General features: G+C 35.0%; 1 protein-coding gene across 2 annotated transcripts in view; it reads right to left on the bottom strand.

The window, feature by feature from the left end:
* Positions 1-247: 247 nt before the first annotated feature.
* LOC127412509 (calcium uniporter protein, mitochondrial-like) overlaps positions 248-20152 on the bottom strand; it is a 138574-nt gene continuing 118669 nt past the window's right edge. For both annotated transcript variants that reach the window (XM_051648970.1, XM_051648971.1), the window contains exons 4-9: positions 16599-16769; positions 13058-13162; positions 12784-12944; positions 10717-10920; positions 7781-7897; positions 248-6427 (exon numbers count right to left, since the gene is read on the bottom strand). In XM_051648970.1, the coding sequence (XP_051504930.1) occupies positions 6347-6427; positions 7781-7897; positions 10717-10920; positions 12784-12944; positions 13058-13162; positions 16599-16769 (839 nt within the window). In that variant the 3' untranslated portion in view covers positions 248-6346. The remainder of the gene's footprint in view (positions 6428-7780; positions 7898-10716; positions 10921-12783; positions 12945-13057; positions 13163-16598; positions 16770-20152) is intronic.

Raw genomic sequence — 20152 nt, 5'->3', positions numbered from 1 at the left:
TGTTTAGTAATGCAATTATTAATTTCATGATTGTATAGTTTTTATATGATTGTATAGTGTATTTAATAATTAAAAAAAATGTAACTTTTTAGCAATATGTCCTTCCATACAGCTCATTTAAATAGTCCTGTAGTGTGACAAATGAATTTATAAAAGTACAAATATTCCATGTTATCTCTCATTTATTAAGAGCTCATAAAAACAGCATTTCCAAGATGGCTAAAAATAAAATGACGACCAGTTCCAAAATTGGATAAGTATTTATTGATAATTGAATTACATTTTTATACACATTTGATAAATGATACAGGATTTTACATTTTCATTTTTAAAGTCTTCTAACATTACAGCATCCGATGCCAATGAAAAAACAATGCACAAATAAAGTATATGAATAAAGCAAAAATGTTTTTCATTCTGTGTCACACATTTCCTTTTTCCCCGTAATATAATTTTCATTATAAGTGCACATGAGAGAACTTTAAAATAATACACATTTTTTAAAATGTAATCGGTGTGGGAGTAAAGAGACGGACTAAAGAAAGAAACATGGGCGAAGCAAGTGGCGTCAGAGGCGGAGAAATAATGGGCTCAGGTCCATTCCATACTCTCTGTTCTCAGTTCAGAATAAAGGCAGCACTGCAGCTCTTCTGAAAGACACGAGCGTTCGAGCAGCAGTATTGAGACTGAGAGAGCACAGACAGACTGAAACAATGTAGTTGAGATCCTTTATCATTCAGGGCCATTGCAGTAGATGAGGTCACCCTCACTGCTGGCCCATAGAGGGTTGGGGACTAAAAATCAACTATTGATAAACCAGGAGCATTCATAATAATCTTTTTTTAAATTCATTTTTATATAATTTCCCTATGTAAACATACATTCATGCAACACCCGCTTTAGAATAAGTTCCATATATTTGATATATTATTATAAAAATCCCTGAAACAAAAAGAAACCCTTCAAAATAAACTAAAAGTAGTTAAACTTATCATTAAATAATAATCAGGCCCAAGAACTTCTGATGTAGTTCAAGGGAAGTCAGTTTTCTGGGCCTCTTTGAAAGAGGAGATGGGCATGTTTTTTGAACTGCAGTGCCCTGCACTAACGTTTTAAGAGTGTGTTTGGGATGAATCTATGATTGATCATCACATATGTGAGGCAGTTGGATGGATTTACAGTATGCTCAAATTGATCTGGATTGCTTTGGATGAAGATTATGCATGTATATTATGTAAAATTCATGAACGTCTATACTTTGCCAACATAAGACAAGATGTTTGCACTAAAGAGTTACCAGATATAAATGCATGAATTCATAATGTCTCATTCTTTCAGTGTCACACTGTTACAGATGACCGTGTCTGGTGACTGTGATTTTGCCAAGGAGGAGTAACAATTTATGTATCAACTAGTATTTTCCCTCTGACTTTATAGGTGTATTTAATGGTTAGGGTTGGTTTGAAAAAAGTGCTGTTCCAGGAATAGTTCCTACTTGGCAAAATCGCGACCACCAACTCTGTCCATGTATAAAACACATGTGAACCCCTCTCAAAATTTCAGTTCATAGTAGGACATGTGGTCAAACAAACACTATTCAAATACAAATTTTGATAGAAGAGAGAAGCATTTCATTTCAAACCTGCTGGGTCAGATACAGTGCAGTTAAAGCTCAAGTCTTGCTGTGTTAAATTACAGTTTAAATCAGTCGTTCACTCTTGGTAATGCCCTTTGACCTGAACTCTCCTCAACAACAACCAACGCAACACTTCCACTCTCAAACATTCAGCCAGACATGCAAAATCCAAATCCAAAAGCCACAGTTTAGAGGTTTATGATGAATGGATTGTGCTTTCCCTTCCAAACGTCTTTTTAAAGGAATAATTCTTTTTAATTTTATTAAAAAAATAATACTTATGATTAAAATGTGGTCATCATTTACTCACCCTCATGTTGCTCCAACCATATATTATTTTCTTTCTTCTGTGAAACATAAAACAATGTTCACGCTGATCATTCCATACAACTAATGCAAAAAAACTTTTTTTTGTCTTATTTTTCAGTAAAAATATCAAAAAATCCTTGAACCAAGAAAAAAGTACTTAAGAACCAGAATGAAAATAACATATTATAAGTCCTGTTTGCAGAGGAATCTAATAATATTTAGTGGGTTTTATGCTTGAAATAAGAATGCTAGTAGAGTAAGAAAAATAAACTAGTTTTCCTTTTGAATCAAGCTTTTTCCTTACCTCAATGGCAAATAGTCTTTTCTTGTAATAAGAATGTAACTTTTTTATTATTATTAAATGTTACTAATTTTACATTTAATTTTGTATTTAAAACTAAATGTACTTTTTTATTTATTTATTTTTATTATTTTTTGCTAATGTTACTAAATGTTTCCTAAACTAAAATGTGTTAATTTCTCCAAAAAAAAAAAAAAAAAGTGATGTTTCAATATTTTTACTGGAAAACAAGACAAAAATACTCAGTAAGAAAATAATTTTTTGCAGTGATGAAAGTGATTTATACTGTTAAGCTCCAAAAAAGGCCAAAAAGCACCATCAATGTATCATAAAAGCAGTCAAAACAACTCGCACACTATATTCCAAGTCTTCTGAAACCATACGAGAGCTTTGTGTGAGGAACAGACTGAAATTTAAGCCGTTCTTCACTGATCATCTTCCCCTCTGCTGTAGCTCTCAAATTTTATTTGCGGTTGTGCATAATCAAACTTGCTGTATCTTAATGACGACAAACTTGGTGCCACTATTTTTTAATTAAACACATGTGCGAATGAGATTTGAGAGCTCAGTCTGAAAAGAGATTTTCCGGTAATAGCGACTTCAATTTCAGTCTGCTGCTCACACAACGCTGTTGCATGAGTTCAGAAGACTTGAAAAATAGTGCATAAGTCGTATATACTACTTTTATGGTACGTTTTTGGAGCTTGACAGCCGTCGTTGAATGGGAAAGAGCAGCATGAAGATTCTTCAAAATTTCTAATTTTGTGTTAAAATAGCATACTGGTTGGAAAAGACATGAGAGTGGATAAATAATGACAAATTTAGAATTTTTGGGCGAACTATTCCTTCAGAGCCGTAGGCTCACCTTATAATATTTAAACAGAGTAAGAACGGACACTATGGGGATTGCGGACACTTATGTGGCCCATCTGCCTATACAGACACTGACAAAACATGAATATGGCTTTAAAATTATTTAAGAAGAGCATATAGGCAAAAACATAACGGATGGACGTCAACTACAGTACCACAGAGGTATTTCTCCAAGTATGTAGTATAGAGGAGGCCGAGTCAATCCCAAAAGAGACCAAATGATCATGGGTCTGGATTATGGTCCAGTGAAACATCACTTTTCCTTAAAATGTCTTAATATGATCAGTTTGCTCAAAGAACAACAAGCGTTGAATTCAAACACACTGAAAAAGAAGGAGCCATTTATGTTAACACAAAACACTTGAAGGGAAACAGATTATGAGAGCTTCTCATATCCCAAAAAGATATTTGATGATCATGAATCGCCATGATATCTGGGCAAAAAATAATTGGACTGAAGTTGTGAGACAAAACTGATGGAAAAGATGTTGAAGTTCGGCCAAACCATTGCTAAGGCCTGACTGCTAAAGATACCACATATAGACAAAGGATGCGACAATCTCTCTCTATAGCATGCCACAAAGTGTGCAAAACACACGCTAATTCTAGGATCTAATATATTACACGTTCTCAGCAAGTACCAGAAGACTCTTGGCATATCGAGGCAGATATATGTAGCTAAAAACGCCACATGAGTTATGAGAACTAGATTGTGTCCAAAATGTGATAAAGAAAATTAGATCACATTTTACACAGTGACCTGCCTTAAAGAAATACTTCACCCAGAAATTTAAATTCTGTCTTTGTTTATTCATCCATCCTCATGTCATTCAAAATCCGCTGACAGGAATTTCATTTTTGGGTGAACTTTCCCTTTAAGATGGTTCGATGGGTCAGTTTCTTGGACTGTATTTAATTAACATGTGTTTGTTCAGAAGAATTTCAGAACCCTAACAAGCACACTGCAGCGGATGCTGTGAGGCACTGTGTGAAAATGACATTTCATGTTGTTTGACAGAAGATTTATAGAGAGAAAAAAAGGGAGAAACTTTTGAAAAGAACCAATGAAAATCACTCAAAACAAATCTTTGCACATCTGCAAAGCATCCATGTGTGTTTGTCATCACAATGTAAACCGAGGGAGTGTGTATTCATGTGTGTACATGTAAATGTGCCCAAGCATCATACCAATAAAGTAATAAAATCAGTATGAAATGCACAGAGCGTTAGGGATTGACAATTGAGCTTCATTTTATAATGGGAATAGAGCTGTTCAGTCAAGACCTCAATTTGTCAAAAGTCAACTCGAAAAGGTCATTCACCTCTGGAATCCCTTGGGAATTTCCAATGGGTTTTTATAATATCTGTTTTGTATTTATGAGTAAAATAATGCCTATGGTTAACATTACTTGTAGACACTTTCACGTTTGGTTTTACATCATAAATTGCACAGTCATACCTCAAACGTGAATTTTTAAGCCAATTTATTTTTCTTTAAACAAAAGATGCTCAATAAGGACTGCAACTACCAAAAGCATGCGAGTTTGCATGTTTCATGAATTGGACATCTTTTGTAGTTTTTATTTAGCAACTTGTAGCAACTAACGCTTTTAAAGCACCGCAATTGCAAAAGTCACGTTTGAAGTATGAATGTGTATAATTTATGTTGTAGAATACATTGTGAAAACCTCTTCAAGTACTGTTAACCACAGACCACATTTTACTTATAAATCAAAAAGTGAGGTTCTAAAAAGTCTTATTTGTAAAGGGTTTAGAAATGGGCTTATTAATGACTAATAAGCCATTTACAAATGCATTATAAATCACTGATAAAAAGGGTCACTTTAATGTAATACCTGCCAAATAGTAAGCCATTTTACATCACATGTTAGAAATGCTTAATAACACTTATTCAACATTAACAACCTATGAAAATGTACATTAATGTAAAGTGGACACATATGAAGAATGCAGAGGACTTTAGGTAAGTTGGGACAGCACTCGGAGAGTCACCATTCTTTTGACATCAACGTGACAAGGAAATTGACATCGCAAGTGAGAAGACGTTACAGTATTGAATATAAACACAAAGCATACCGTAGCAGAATAACATAATCCCTCCTTTTAATCTCACTATAATAATAAATGTATATGTATAAAGCATTTATAACATGCAAGATAAAATGCTCAGTATTTGGCAAGTATTGCACTAAAGTCCCCCTTTTTAATCATGTTATAACTGCATATTAATTATTTATAATGCATTTGTAAATTAATTATTCGTCATTAATGAACCCCTTTATAAACCCTAAACAAAGGAAACAATAATGCAAAGTTTTACCAATAATTCTCTTACAGGTTCTCACAGGTAATTCTCATAACGGCTCTATTTTTTTTAAGAAAATACAGGGCATTTGCAGATATGTAATGCCTGATGGCATAACATGAAAAAAAAAAAAAAGAGAAAATCCTCTAAAAATGAGAAGAAGAAAAAGTTTCTTCTCATTTGTTTTTCCATAATAATAAACATACTATGGCTTTTAAAATAAAAAAATGCCAAAATCTCTTTTTCTTTTTGGAATAATAGAACACACAGTGATATTTTAGCTGTTAGATTTGTCTTCAGCTTTTAACAGGTCCGTACAGGAAGCAGGAAAGAGGGCAAATCAAGAGGGTTTAGCTTAGGCTTTTAGGAACAGGTACAGGTGTCGATGCAGCGTTATAGCCACAAGAGGACTGGTTCGATGGTAAACACATCTTCTCCAAAGTGGAAAAGAGCAACATCCCAACATCTCTCCGGCAAATTGTCAGAGTTAGGAAGAGCAGTACTCCAATGTGGAAAAAACTGTTCAACCCAAGATACTGTTTGAATCCCAATGTCCCAACTTCCCACCTGAAAGCAGGGACTTCCTGTAAATTGCGGCGTTGTTCTCTGTGGTTCAGTAGTAGCGTTATCAAAGCGCTTTGATCGGCAAGCAACTCATCACCATCCGTTCAAGGATGTCATTTCTTTTTTCTTTTGTTTAATTGTATTCCCTTCTCCTCTGCATAGATGTGCCAGATTAGCTCGAAATAAAATAAAATAAAACAAATAATGCTAATAAAACTCAGAAGCTTGCTGTGGATAGCAGAAAAGATAAAAAACATAGAGAGAAAACAAAACCAGAAAGAACGGCATGACAGTAAGAATGAAATTAGGGTGCGAGGAGGAAGGGTTCATGTTCTCATCAGTCCTTGCTGGCATCGATTTGTTGGAGTGGGAGGTTCATCTGCAGGGGGTCTCGAAGACGCTTTAGATCCAACTCAGCCTGGGATAGAGAAGATAAATATGAACTAACCAACCTTGCTAAGGAAAAGTTGACCCAGAAAATGAAAATTCAATCATTATTTACTCACCCATCATGCCGTCTTCCGGGGAAAAGGCAGATATTTTTAAAGGAGATATTCTGAAGAATATTCAAGCTGCTTTTCTCCAAACAACAAAAAACATACAGTGATTAGGGGCTGTCAAGCTCAATATATGACCAAAACTAAGTAAATAAGAGCATTTCAAAACTGGTCCACATGATTTGGACACTATATGTCAAGTGTCCTGAAGCCATTCAATAGCTTTGTGTGAGGAAAATACCGAAATTTAAGTTGTAATTCACAGATAATCTTCTCCTCCGCTGTAGATCTCAAATCTCATGAATGCTTCTTAAAACTTGGAGCACCATGTTCAGTTGTCAGACACATGTGAACCAATGCCGTTTGGTGTAATTAGCTATGTTCCCATCAAAGTTTAATTTGTGCAAAAAATCGGAATATAGCAAAAACATTGTGTGTATAAAGCAGCGGTTCCATCCCATGTGTTCAAGAAAATAAAACTGGTACTTCTGGGGAAACTGTCTCATAATAGAAATGTAAATGGAAGTTGAAGCCACTGTGGTTCTTTAATAAATGTTATGAATTACTTGCGGTTTAGAACGAGCAGAAAGAACGCTCTATATTCCTACAGAAATTCTATAAGAATGTATTCCTTAAATGTCTTTCCATTGTAGTTTATGCACGTCTTCTTATCGAATAAAAAAACATATCCACCGCAAGCGCTCGTACACGTTTTTTATATGCATTTTGGTGTTTTTATTCAAATTTTGGTGTTTCCATACAGCCTTTTTTATACAACATCCCAAAACTGGCATACAAATGTAGATGGAAGCCCAGCTATTGACATCAAATTTGCTATAATAAATCTAAAAATGCTAAATTAAATAATTAATAATAAAAAAGAAATCAAGAAAAAAATCTAAATCAAAACTTTTATTTTTATTGAAGAACATAGTTCTTGAAGCACCTTTAAGTTATAGTATGTTCCTCACAAAACGCTATCGTATGGATTCAGAAGACTTGGACTATTGTGACAAGTCATATTGACTGCTTTTATAGTGCTTTTTTTAGTCCCTTATTGAGCTTGACAGCTCCTTATCATTGTATACTTACAGTATATTGTATTGATAAAAGCAGCGTGAACATGCCTCAAAACATCTCTTTTTGTGTTCCATGGAAGAAAGGGAGTCATAAGGTTTGGAACGACAGGGTGAATAAATGATGACAGTTTTCACTTGGGGGTGAACAATTCCTTTAACAGAATAGAGTCAATGTTTGTTTGTGTGCTAGCTAACCTCAGCAATCGCATCCTTTAGTTTGTTGTACTTCTCAATGTCAAAGCGTGTTCTCTTCGCCCCCTTATGAAAGAACAGCAGGTACTGTCTGTCCCTGGCATCTGGGTAAATATATTCCTGCGTGAGGGAACAAAAGCAGAGGTCAGATACTGTAGATCTCTACCTCAATACATTTTTCCAAGTAATGCGATATTTCACCTTACAGAACTGTATTGCTATTCTAACGCCAAGAATTTATATTAGTTACATTTTTCACATTCATATTTTTGGGGGAAAGCACCACTGAAGAGCAAGTGTGCAAGAAAACTAAACATACTGCAGCATTATATCAACAAATTATTTCTGTTCAGCCAAAATGCAAACTCAAATGCAAACAAGCTATAGGTACTGTATGACTTATTTAATTTGTAAACATTTCCGTATAAATTCTCTGTACAGTTACACTGCAATGTTTTTTGTGCTATTATAAACATGCTGAAAGCAAATTACGCTATTTCCTTGAAGGTTTTTTTTTTTTTTTTTTAACTAATGTGAATATGCTCTACGCTACTTCTATGGCTCTATGAAGTTAAGCAGGACGATCATTACCGCACAGCCTTTTGACATTTAATCACGTGCAAGATATGAATTATAGATATTAACAATTCAATTTTCACTAGTTAAAATGCCAATTCTTGATATCTGAAATTACTACTACGAAAATGCGCAATTTTTACAATCAGTTATTACATTTGCACTGGTAAAAACGTTAATTCTTGATGTAAAAAATGGCGTCGTAACTCGCAGAAATACACATTCTTGATATCACTAGTAAAAAACATTATTCTTGATATCTGTCATCACTTATGTCATTCACTCCTGTACAAAATGCAATTACAGATATCTGTAATTCATTTCTTACAAGTTGAAATTCCAATTTCACATTTTGTATTTACTAGTAAAACATTTATATATATATATATATATATATATATATATCTATCTATCTATCTATCTATCAATAAATACATTGTCACTTGTGCAAAAGTTCACTGATGACATAAGCAACTGAATTACAACTACTGTAAATGCTCATTTTGATATCTGTAAAATAAGTTAGATAAGTTAGATTTGGTATTTTAGATTTCAAATATCAATAAAACGAAGAGCAGTTAAAGTTATCTTAAGTGCTCTTACTAGTTATAGTAACATCATAATAACAGATATCTGAAATTAAAATTGCCACTAGTAAAAAACAAATTCCAGATATTAAAAATGAGCATTTTTAGTAGTTGTGATTCAGTTGTTGAAATCAGGAATGGACATTTGCTCTTGTAACAATAAAAATATTGATACAATTTGTTTTATTTTTATTATTGTTTTTACAAATTTTACTAGTAAGAAGTAAGAAGCTGTTATGTACACTTGGAATACGAAATTATAGATATCTGTAATTGTGTTTTGAATAGGAGTGCATTACAGATCATTGTGAAATTTTACTAGTGAAAATGCAGTTACACATCAAGAATTATGTTTTTTACTAGTTTAAATTACATTTTCAAAATCAAGAATGTGTATTTCTAATACACATTACTCGGACCCACTTTATATTAGGTGGCCTTAACTACTATGTACTTAACCATTTGTTACATTTTACTTAGTATGTACATACATGTTGTTGCACTGTAATTACACTGAAAGTACTTGCATTTAATTACATTTGTAGTTACACTGTTAACTTTACCCCTAACCCAACCCTTCCCCCAAAACCTAACTCTAACCCCTAATCCTAACTCTACACTTACTCCTAAACCTACCCGTACCTCAACCTCAGTAGCAGCAAATGTGGGAATTTTGCAGAACAACATGTATTTACACAGTAAATATATAGTCTTGTTTGTATTTAATGTTAGTACATAGTAGTTAAGGCCACCTAATATAAAGTGTGACCCTTTACTCAATATTGATTAATGATGTCATACAATTCAAAATCCAGAATTACCTGTTTACTGGTGTAAATGTAATTACTGATATAAAAAATCTGCACTTTCACCAAGTATTAGTTATTCCGCAAAGTAGGGCTGAATGATTTGGACAAAAAATCGAATTGGAATTATTCCGAAAAATATTGTGATTACGATTTGAACTGCGATTTTGAACCACTTTTCATCATTATTTTTTGAAACCCAATAATTAATAAGGTTATTAAGAAGTTAAAAAATATTATGGCAATATATTTTTGAATAATATTAACAACAGCAACAACAACAATTATTATAAATCAGTACCATATTTATGTCAAATTTTCTTTATTTAATGTGCATGAAGCATAACTATAAGGGCGTTTATTTTGGCGGTACACTGAATGAAGACATGAATGAAGAGAAATGCGCTCATATACACTTCTGTCCACAAAAACCCAGTGTTATGAGGTTACTTTTGATTTGGACAGTACATTTTAGCAACCAATCATATTCAGAATTACACAAATGTGCAATTAGTGAACATAGAGCACTGTAAATTTAATGCACTCAGCTAATCAGCCTCACGTGTGCGTGAAATACACTTCAGAGAACAGAGCTGCACACTTACAGTAAGTGCGGCAAGCAGCGCGTGAAGGCTATTTATTTATTTCAATAAATTGGAGAATTTGCAGTTTGATAACTGCACTTCGTCATTTTATGATTTCGATTTTATTTCGATTAATCCTTCAGCCCTAGCACAAAACACCAAAGTCCAATGAAGATTAATGAGAAACAAGCAGGTAAAACATTGCATTGTATAATCAGTTTTGAATTGCAACACACAAAGTAATAACAATATTATCACATACTGTATATCACAATAATACTGTAACGCCAGGTTCCTGCTGATTCCCACACCTATTGGGACCTTATGAAATTTCATTCAGCTTCTAAGTGCAGTACCTGTCAGTATGAAAGGCTTGAACTGCTCACCTGACGTGTTAGCACAAAGTAAGCATACATGGCCATGGCTGTGCCATAGGTGATGAAATACGTGACGGGCTCCATAATATCCCATGAGTACTCCCACCAGGTCAGACGAGCCAGAATGCCAAACTGCGTGGCCATGTAAGCCATCCCACCCCACAGCACCCAAGTAGTTCTGCGTTCGGCTTTCTTACTCAGCTCATCTTTCACCTGACACAGGGAGATAACAAACATCTCAGTAAATATGATTTCAACAAAACACATTAACATATTTGCAGAACAAACATACTGAACACAGGCCAGTTAATTAACAGTGTTTTCATTTACAAATGTTATTTGATTTATTATTCCTCAAAGGCAAATCTCATGTGGCTTTAACAAAACTGGTTGGAATTACAAAGTTAGCATTACAGTACATTAATCATTCATGCAGCTCTTAGGGTCTAAAAGGGTGAATCTCACGAAAAAGGAACATGTCGGAGTCATATTTAACTCCAAAATCAAAAGAAAGAAATAAGAAGCCTATTTAAGGACCTTGGATTTTGGGGCATTGTGACATTATTTTCATTACCATATTGTAATATATACAGTATATTCACAGTATGGAAGTTTCTTCAACTTCAGGCACTTTTAGCCCTGTACATTTCTTAAAGTGAAATCCCGTTAAAACATTTTTCACACTCTCGCTAGTTTATTTAATTTCTCTTCCAACTATATCAAACAGTGATATACATCGACCACAGGAGATTTATGTCATTTTTTCCTGCAAGTCATGAAAATTCCGACCAAAGTGAGTATGTTTCCATGTTCTCATTTTCATCAATCTGAATAAATTCAATTTGATTGCAGTTCTGTTTATATGTACCTTATACTTTGCAATCCATACAAAAATATTAATTTACATGTGCATTACATGTATCCCGAACAAAACTTCTGCACATGCGAAGAGCGTCATTCGTTGCATTCTGAAGAAAAGGAGTAAGTCGGAGAAAGCCACTGCAAGCATGGCAACAAAGTCAGTAGTTGGTGTTTTTGCTTTTTTGACATTTTTAGAATATGCAAAAAAACAGGGGCATATCTAGGGGGGTGCTGATGTGGGCTTCCCCCCACTGCCATATATCGGTCGACCACTAATATATATACAGTATATACTGTAAGTATTTGTTTTTCTGCCTTTTTTCTGCTAAATTAATAACAAAAATAAAAAATAAAAAAACATCATTGTATTACAGTTAAAAGATACTGAAAAAATCACCATTGAGAAAAAATGCCTAGGGTAAGTATATGGTATATGTGTTTAATTGTCATGAAAATAATGATACAATGGTCCTAAACATTTATTTTGATTTTGGGGTGAAATGTGACCTGTTCTTTAAGTTAAGTGAGATTTACCCAAAAACCAACACAATACCATATGCAAATATAGCTGCAAGCAGCAATTACAGGGCCAAGCACACCAATATATGGCATGTATGGAAGTGTCACTGATATTTTTTTGTTCCCAGTGTCTCTAGATAATACACACCAACTTTCATGCAAATCGGACATACGGTCTAGGTGTTCGAAAAAGTAGGTTTTTCAGAAAATTCAAAATGCCGTAAAATCTAATTAATCTAAAAAGGAATCAGAGGCATCCGATTAACCATAAACATAAGTGAAAATTTGAACAGTTGGTGGCACTAGAGGGTATGAGTTAGAAACCCCAAATTTGGGTCAGTTATAGTTGAGTGTCCTCTATCAGTCTGCTAAATTTCATAAACTTTGAACCTATGTATGGTTCTATGGGCTGCCATAGACTTCAATGGCGGAAGAAGAAGAAGTGGAATAATAATAAGAACACCACTAAAGAATACAATAGGTGCCTACGCACTTTCAGTTGTCATTTTGATCAGATAATGTGTTAGTATCACTACGCAGAATTATTTAGATTGTTACACTAGAATAACTTTATTTATTCAACCGTATTCATTATCATCTCAGCTCTAATGCAGAATTCTCCATTATTACCCATTATTAAGTGTTACTTTGGTTATTGTACTAAACAATTATAAAATACAAAGCCTAATAATGCACCTTCTCTAGTGGGCGGAGCTGAGAGTTGAGGTCCTCCAGTCGTCCAGTCAGCTCTCTCTCTTTGCTGAGCTGATGCTCCTCTATGCGCAGTGTGGTGTAGAGCTGCTGCACCAAGAACTTGACATCGTTCAGTCGCTCTGCTTCCTCGTGTGGCAGTAAATCTGCAACAGATCCCAACAGATTATTACAACTGACTGTGTGTTCCCAGTATATACCATTGTGCCACTGCAATGTCTTGCACATAATGACCCAGACTAAATCAGGGCACGCTTACCTCTCCTGGGCGGCTCCACTAGATGTGTTGTATCATTAATTACTAGATTAAAGTTGTCCAAAAGTAAAATATCCACCCCCGTAGAGGACGATATCCTTGCTCCATCTATAGAGATGGAAAAAGAGAGAAGGAATGAGATATTTAATTGAATTCAATTTTATTTGGATAGGGATTTTTTTACAATACATATTGTTCCAAAGCAGCTTTGCAGAAACTAGATAAAAGAAAGATAGTGCATTTTAAATCCCCCAGTGCACAAGCAAAGGCAATCATGGCAAGGCAAAACTTCCTAAGATGTTGAAATTGATAAGGAAGCAACCTTCAGAGGAACTTAGACTCTGCTGAGGTGCATCGAGTTTTTATTTTTCCATTTTCTGAAACGAAGAACATTGATGGATAATTCAAAATGCTTGCCCTTAATTAAAAAAAAAAAAAAAAAACTGCAGATACACAGTCAAAATAATTAAACAGTACTTTTGTCTTGTTTTGTAGTAAAAATATCTAATCCTTAAAGCAAGATAAATTTACTTAAGCAAAACAGTGTAAGATTATAAGGCAGCTTTGGACAGTAATACGTTTTTAGAGACGATATGTTGAATGAAATATATTTTTCGAATACCAGACAAATTTCTATATTCGTGTTTTAAGTATTTAAATCAAACTAAATTATGTGAGATTTAACCTTAAACAAGAAAAAAACAATGAGTAATTTTATATTACAGTACCAGTACGTGTGTGTACACATAAATAAATGTATATACTGTATATAAAACAAAATTAACGTATTAAAAATTTTTAATTAACTGCATGCATCAACTTGTTAATTTCGAAATACTATATAAATAAAATAAATACATTATTATTAATGCATGCAGTTAATTTTCACACTAGATTCTGACATTTTATTCAGCTCCGTGTGAGTTCTGAACACTGGTTGGAATAGGCTGGAACCTCTGCGATGTGTCCGGACTTAATTACACTGATGTATATACCAGAAACACACAACAGCGATTCCATCATGTCCTTGATCAAGTGATGGAGAAAGGACCTTTTGAATGGCATTTTTTTTTGTACAAAACAAACACAGATGGGACTTGTGACAAAAACAGTACTTTGCAGCCTTTAAAAGGCAGAATTTAATTACCACAGAAGCACGTCAAGTGATAACTATCACCTAAAAGCCAAACTCGTGATACATGTCACTGATGAGAGGCCGCTGCAGAAGGCAAGTTGGACTCACATGTGCAGGAAACTAAAGCCGCATTCACATGACTCGCTTTAGAGTTGTCAAATACATTGAGCTCTACAGAGTGTAGCATCAGCGTTTCCCCAGCGCCGTGTTGTAAATCCATCAAGTTTTGTTACGTGGGCAGTGACACCACTAAAAGCAGAACATGATGTTGGCCGTGTTTGAAATGGCATACTACCATACTACTTTACTCTTAATATTTCTGCCATATATGGCTTACTCTGGCAGTAAGAGTAGCATGGGTAGTATTCCCTTCCGAATTATTCCCTATGGGTAGTATTCCCTTCCGCCATTCTCCGTATGAATGCGTGAATGGGGCTTCACGATTGGTGTAGCCACAGCCTGCCAGCTGATTAACATTGTGGAGGATGAGGTTAAGAGATTTAATGGATACACAACCTATAAGGACTAGTTCTTTCAATTAGTCAACCTCTCACTTAGACTTTGGGAAATGGTGCAATTTTAGTGTATTTCTGTCTTTATACTAAGGCTTTGTTTGGAAAATGTTCGTAAAACATTATTTTTTACATATTGTTTTGTTTTCTAAGAAGGAAATAAATGCATTTTGACAGGAAAAGAAGTATATAGAGTCAAATTTCAGCACTTTCAAAATCTGCGATTAATCGCAATCAACTATGAAAACGCATGCGATTAATCGCAATTAACTAGAAAAACCGTGTGATTATTCGCAATCAAATATTTTAATTGAATAATATATAGTTGCTTTTTGCTGGAAAATATATTACAAAATTTATATTTTAATAATCATGTGGCTATATGGAGATATTTTTGGATATCGAAAAGGACTTAATCTCATCGATTTTTTTCATGATCATTGAATTCTTTTCTATTCTTATTTGGAACTTTATGCTTAAAACAAGTAAAACAATCTGCCAATGGGGTAATAAAAGTAAACATTTCAAAATACATTCCCTGAAATTATTACACAATTTTGATTGAGCTTGAAACAGAATAGACTTGCAGTATGCACACAGAGTACAAACCATTTTTGTTCCTCTATCAGATTAACTATCAATTAAATCCTTCAGGTTAAGCCACAGATTCATGTGCAATTTGAAGATTAAATTACAAAGGAAATTGTTGTTAACACACTTTAATTTTGCACCCAGAGTGGCGAACAATGACTGCATTTACATGCACAATCTTACATCGACTTAATACGCAGACAACGTACAGTACAAGGTCATTTAAAAGCCATAAACAGTTTTCTGTTCATTTCAGAGAGGTCAGAAACGATTTAAGCAAAACCTGATTGACACAGCTAGAGTTTTATCCATAACCCCAATTTCACCTTGCGTGCAAAAAAAAAACCTTTCAGCATTTTGTCAGCGTATTTGTGTCAAGTCTGTAAACATTTTGATGTCAGGAGTGGAGAAAACTTTCTTGCATTGTCTGAATACAGATTTGTATGTAAACCATTAAAGTGGTCCTAACATACCTTTTAAATTATTTCATTTTTTCCCCCCGAGGTACGCTTACTGTATAAATATTAGTTAAGTTACTTGCACCAAAACTGCACTGTACACTTTCTTTCTGATCCCAGAATGTAACGGGCCATTTTGGGGCTACTTTATCCTCAGAAAATCATTGTAAAGGCCTTTCACACCTTTCACACTTGAACTTAAGCAGTTCTTCTTCTCATCTGTAATAGGCTGAGGACAGATCAGGTGAAATGTGCAGTGCGTCACTTACTGTACAGGAGTAAAACTGTTTATCACCGTCACCTATTGTAAAGGCGGAAATGTGCCAATGACGAGTATTTGTGCCACTATTGGTGTGAAGGCGCCATTTGTCGTCAATTCGTTTAGCTTTATCATGTCAGGGTTAGGGTCAGGGGTTAGGTTCGGGGTTATGTGTAAAAGGGCCTTAAATGCCTTACATTATAATTAACCTCTCCATGACGTCTGCTTCATATTGTGTCCGGCTCGCCACACAATCATGTACATTTGCACTGACATAATCCGTAATACATTTGAAACTTTAGCCATGTACCGGAACGCATAACGTTGGGATCCTTCGGGAGTCAATGCAGGGCTGCAGTTTTCCGACAGCCCAGAACCGCACGATGTTTGGTAAACTTCCCGCACACCATACTATTATTGTTAATTTAACAACAGCTGTTGCTCTCCTTCATCTGCGCTATTAGCTACTACATCAGTATATTTGATATGACCCATGGGCTGGTTTTGATAGTCATCAGCATTTTGTTGTACTGTGACTAAAACCATCATAGTGGATCTTGAATTGTTAAGAGTTGTTGTGGTACTCTACCTGTAGAGTAGATGGCGACTCTATCGATGCCTCTGTCTTCTGCCTGCAGCTGTTGAAGGAAAACACCCACCGTGTCACTCAAGGGTTTGAGGGTAAACTGGCAGCGTTCTCGTCGGGACGGCAGACATACAGAGATCACTGGCAAGCCGTTCTGATACAGCACTGTGACATCTGTGGACACCATACAAACAAAAAACTGTTAAATGTGTAGTTACTAAATCAAAGAGGCGTTTAATTTATGCTAAGGTATTCAAAGCCAGTCTTAATGCTATTGCAGGTTCCATGTGATTGGCAAAGGACAAAAAATAAATAAATAAATAAAATAAAGCAGGAAAGATGTATTGAGCAAAGACTGTGGCACACCAAACAATCATCCAACACTAGATTGTGTATACATTAAATTTCGTAGATTGCAGTAAAATGTTTAGTTTATTACATATTTTATTGAATTAATTCTTGACAAACACATAGCTACTATTCAGCACAAAACCAACCAAACAGAGGGTGTAAGTTATGAAATCTATAGCCAACATTTAGGATCACTTTGACAACCTTTGCGATTTGAATTGTAGTATGACAACCGTTGGATCATCTCATAAATATGCGCGGCTCAGCGTGTTACGCAGACAGCCACTAGAGGGCGCCGCTAGCTCCCGCATCGCTGACTGACACAGACGATGCAGTATGCAGACTGTTTAAAAAGCAGTATTGTTCAGTTTAGTAATCATGCAAGACAATATCACGATTTCAATCTTAATTCAATCCACGATGATACCTTGAGGGATATACTAATTTCTTAGAGGTCAAAGTCTGCAGGTTTTAAAGCATTTTGGATTGTTTTCCCTCTGCATGTAACCCTATATAAGAGCCAGTTTTACCACTGTCATGCCGGTTTTTCCACATTAATGTGAAAATGATGACTATGATGATAATATTACATGTTCTTAGGAGTGCCAAACCAGTTAGTTTTTCCAGATTGTGTAGTCTCCCAAAAACGAATGTCCATTTTATCCATCTGTAATGCAAGTTAATTTCCCTAAACTAAAAAAAAGCGTCTAGATTTGTCTTACATTTTCTATTGTCTAGACTGTCTGCAGGGGTTTATGATTATACATACAAATGGTTCGCTGTACAATTACTGAGTACTTTATATGTTTTCACTGCAAATATCACATCCGTAACGCTTGAATTGCCCCTTCCCCCAAGCCATCAGACTCCTCAACACTCAGAGACTGGACTGACAACACACACACACACACACACACACACACACACACACTCAACTGAACACCATCCGACTCCTTTAAATTTTGCACATTTCTGTATTATCTACCCGAACTTTTTTGCTGCTACTGTATTCATAAAATATTGTACTTAATTTCTTGTCACTTCTACCTGGCTGCTACCCCAATAACTGCTATGTCCATATATAGTATAAGCTTATCTGCTGAATACTATGTCATAGTATGTTATGTTTACATTCACAGCATTTTCTATTATATTGTAATATCTTTTTGCACTACCTGTTTCATCTGACACTTTCACACTAGAACTGTGTACTGGTCGGCACTGCACTGTCTCTTACTGTGCCTATTGTCCCGTTTCAGCAATTATTGTACCATCTTTTACTGTTTGCACACATTTGCACATGCACTTCATGTAGAAATGTGTAGGTCTGTTTAGTTCTGTGGAGTCTCATGTAGCTCTGTGTTTCTTTCATGTTGTTTTTATGTTGTTTTATGTAGCACCATGGTCCTGGAGGAACGCTGTTTCATTTCACTGTGCACTGTACTAGCTGTATATGGTTGAAATGACAATAAAAGCCACTTGACTTGACTTTAGTGATTATTCATAGCCTCTGTCCCGCGTATTCAACTCTCAAGTATGTGCATGACGCAGCAGCAGCGGCTCCATCTGAGGGAAGGATAAATGACATTCTTTTGGGTGAAAAGTGCTTACAAAGAATGCACAATGCACAGCTTATCGTGAATTTATCTCATCACATTTTTAGGTTGGAAAATTGAATTCTGGATTAATCCTGAAAAATCACACCTCTGCTAATGGATTGTGCAGACAGACTAAATTAGCGATGAATTGTGCTTCCAACAAGTTGGCAAACAAAGTTTTCCGAACTCCTTTATGATGTTTAATGGTTGTTTTTTATTTGACCTTTTTCTTTGTCTTATATGAAGGTCAAATGAACCCTAAAAAAGGGCAAGACTACAAAGCGCAAATCTCTGAAGGTACCTCTGAAAATTAATAAATTGCTATTTTAGAAAAATATTGGTCTTACATAACATATTTCCATGTTTTTTGTTTTGTTTTTTCAAAGAATAATGCTTTGATTTGACTTTTATAGCTTGTAGAAATCATGAAAATAACATTGCAAAGATAGGAACATTTTCCTTGAGGTCATATGCCTTTTCAAAAAGTCATATTACTTTTAGATAAAGATTGTGAGTTGATGCCTGTATGATGACTTTATATACAACGTCACATACCCTTAGTTTTTGCCGGGACCCCTTTTCAGTATTTATTTTTGACCAATTCCATCATTCCTTCTCTCCCCAGCCTCTTAAATGCTTGTATCCTCTAAGATACAAAATTTTGTTCAGCACTGAAACTGTCTTGGAAAGTTTTTATCATGCCTTTATCATAAAAATAATAAAAAACTTTAAAACAAAAATTCTAAAACTCCACAAGGTGATTTTAGCTGAATAAAAACACTTAAATTCATAAAAACTTAACAGAAAGATTCTTACTGTTCTATTCTACACTGAGAGAGTGTGTAGGAGACAACTGACAATGCTGACCCCTTCTAAAAACTGTTTATTTGTGGCAAATTTGTGGCAATGTTCACTGACGGTTTGTCATAGAGGTTTGCCGGAACACTGTGTTTGTGTAAGGGATGAAGGCTGTCCTGTTTGTTGACAGTGAGTGAGTACATGGCCAGTAGGAGGCAGTATTGCATTAACACTAAGGTGGTGCTGTGATTGACAGAGTATTCATCACACAACCGCAGCATTAGTACAGTCCAGTCCAACCTATATGAATGCTCTCTCCAGTGCTAACAGCAAACAGGCCCCTGTGGAGCCAGTGGACCTCATAGTACTTTACTGTTAAATGTTTATATGCATCTCCTAAACCTGCAAGCTGTCCCATAGACTGCAGTTTTAACCCAGAACTCTTTGCATGTGAAAAAAAGAATTTCACTGTATATGTGCAAATGTATGATGTGTGATAAATAAATAAAATTATTCAAATTATTAATTATTTGACAAACTTTGTCAAAGTTCTTGAAATACAGTCTCAAAGACACAATGGTGTATGTCAATGGCTTACACAGGGCTAAAGTTTTCATCTCTTAAGGTCAGTCCTCGTAAATAACTAACGAAACGTTGCGACACTAATATAACAATATACTGTATATTCAGAAGTCAGATTTGAATAGATCAGTTCACACAGTTCATTACAATTACAATTAAAATTGATTAATCTGTTAAGCCAATCAGCTGGCATGGTGCAAGATAATAGGTCCTTTGACATGTAATCTT

Source organism: Myxocyprinus asiaticus, chromosome 21 (assembly GCF_019703515.2).
Source record: "Myxocyprinus asiaticus isolate MX2 ecotype Aquarium Trade chromosome 21, UBuf_Myxa_2, whole genome shotgun sequence".
NCBI classification, from domain to species: domain Eukaryota; kingdom Metazoa; phylum Chordata; class Actinopteri; order Cypriniformes; family Catostomidae; genus Myxocyprinus; species Myxocyprinus asiaticus.
This window is presented reverse-complemented; position numbering and strand designations above follow the sequence as displayed.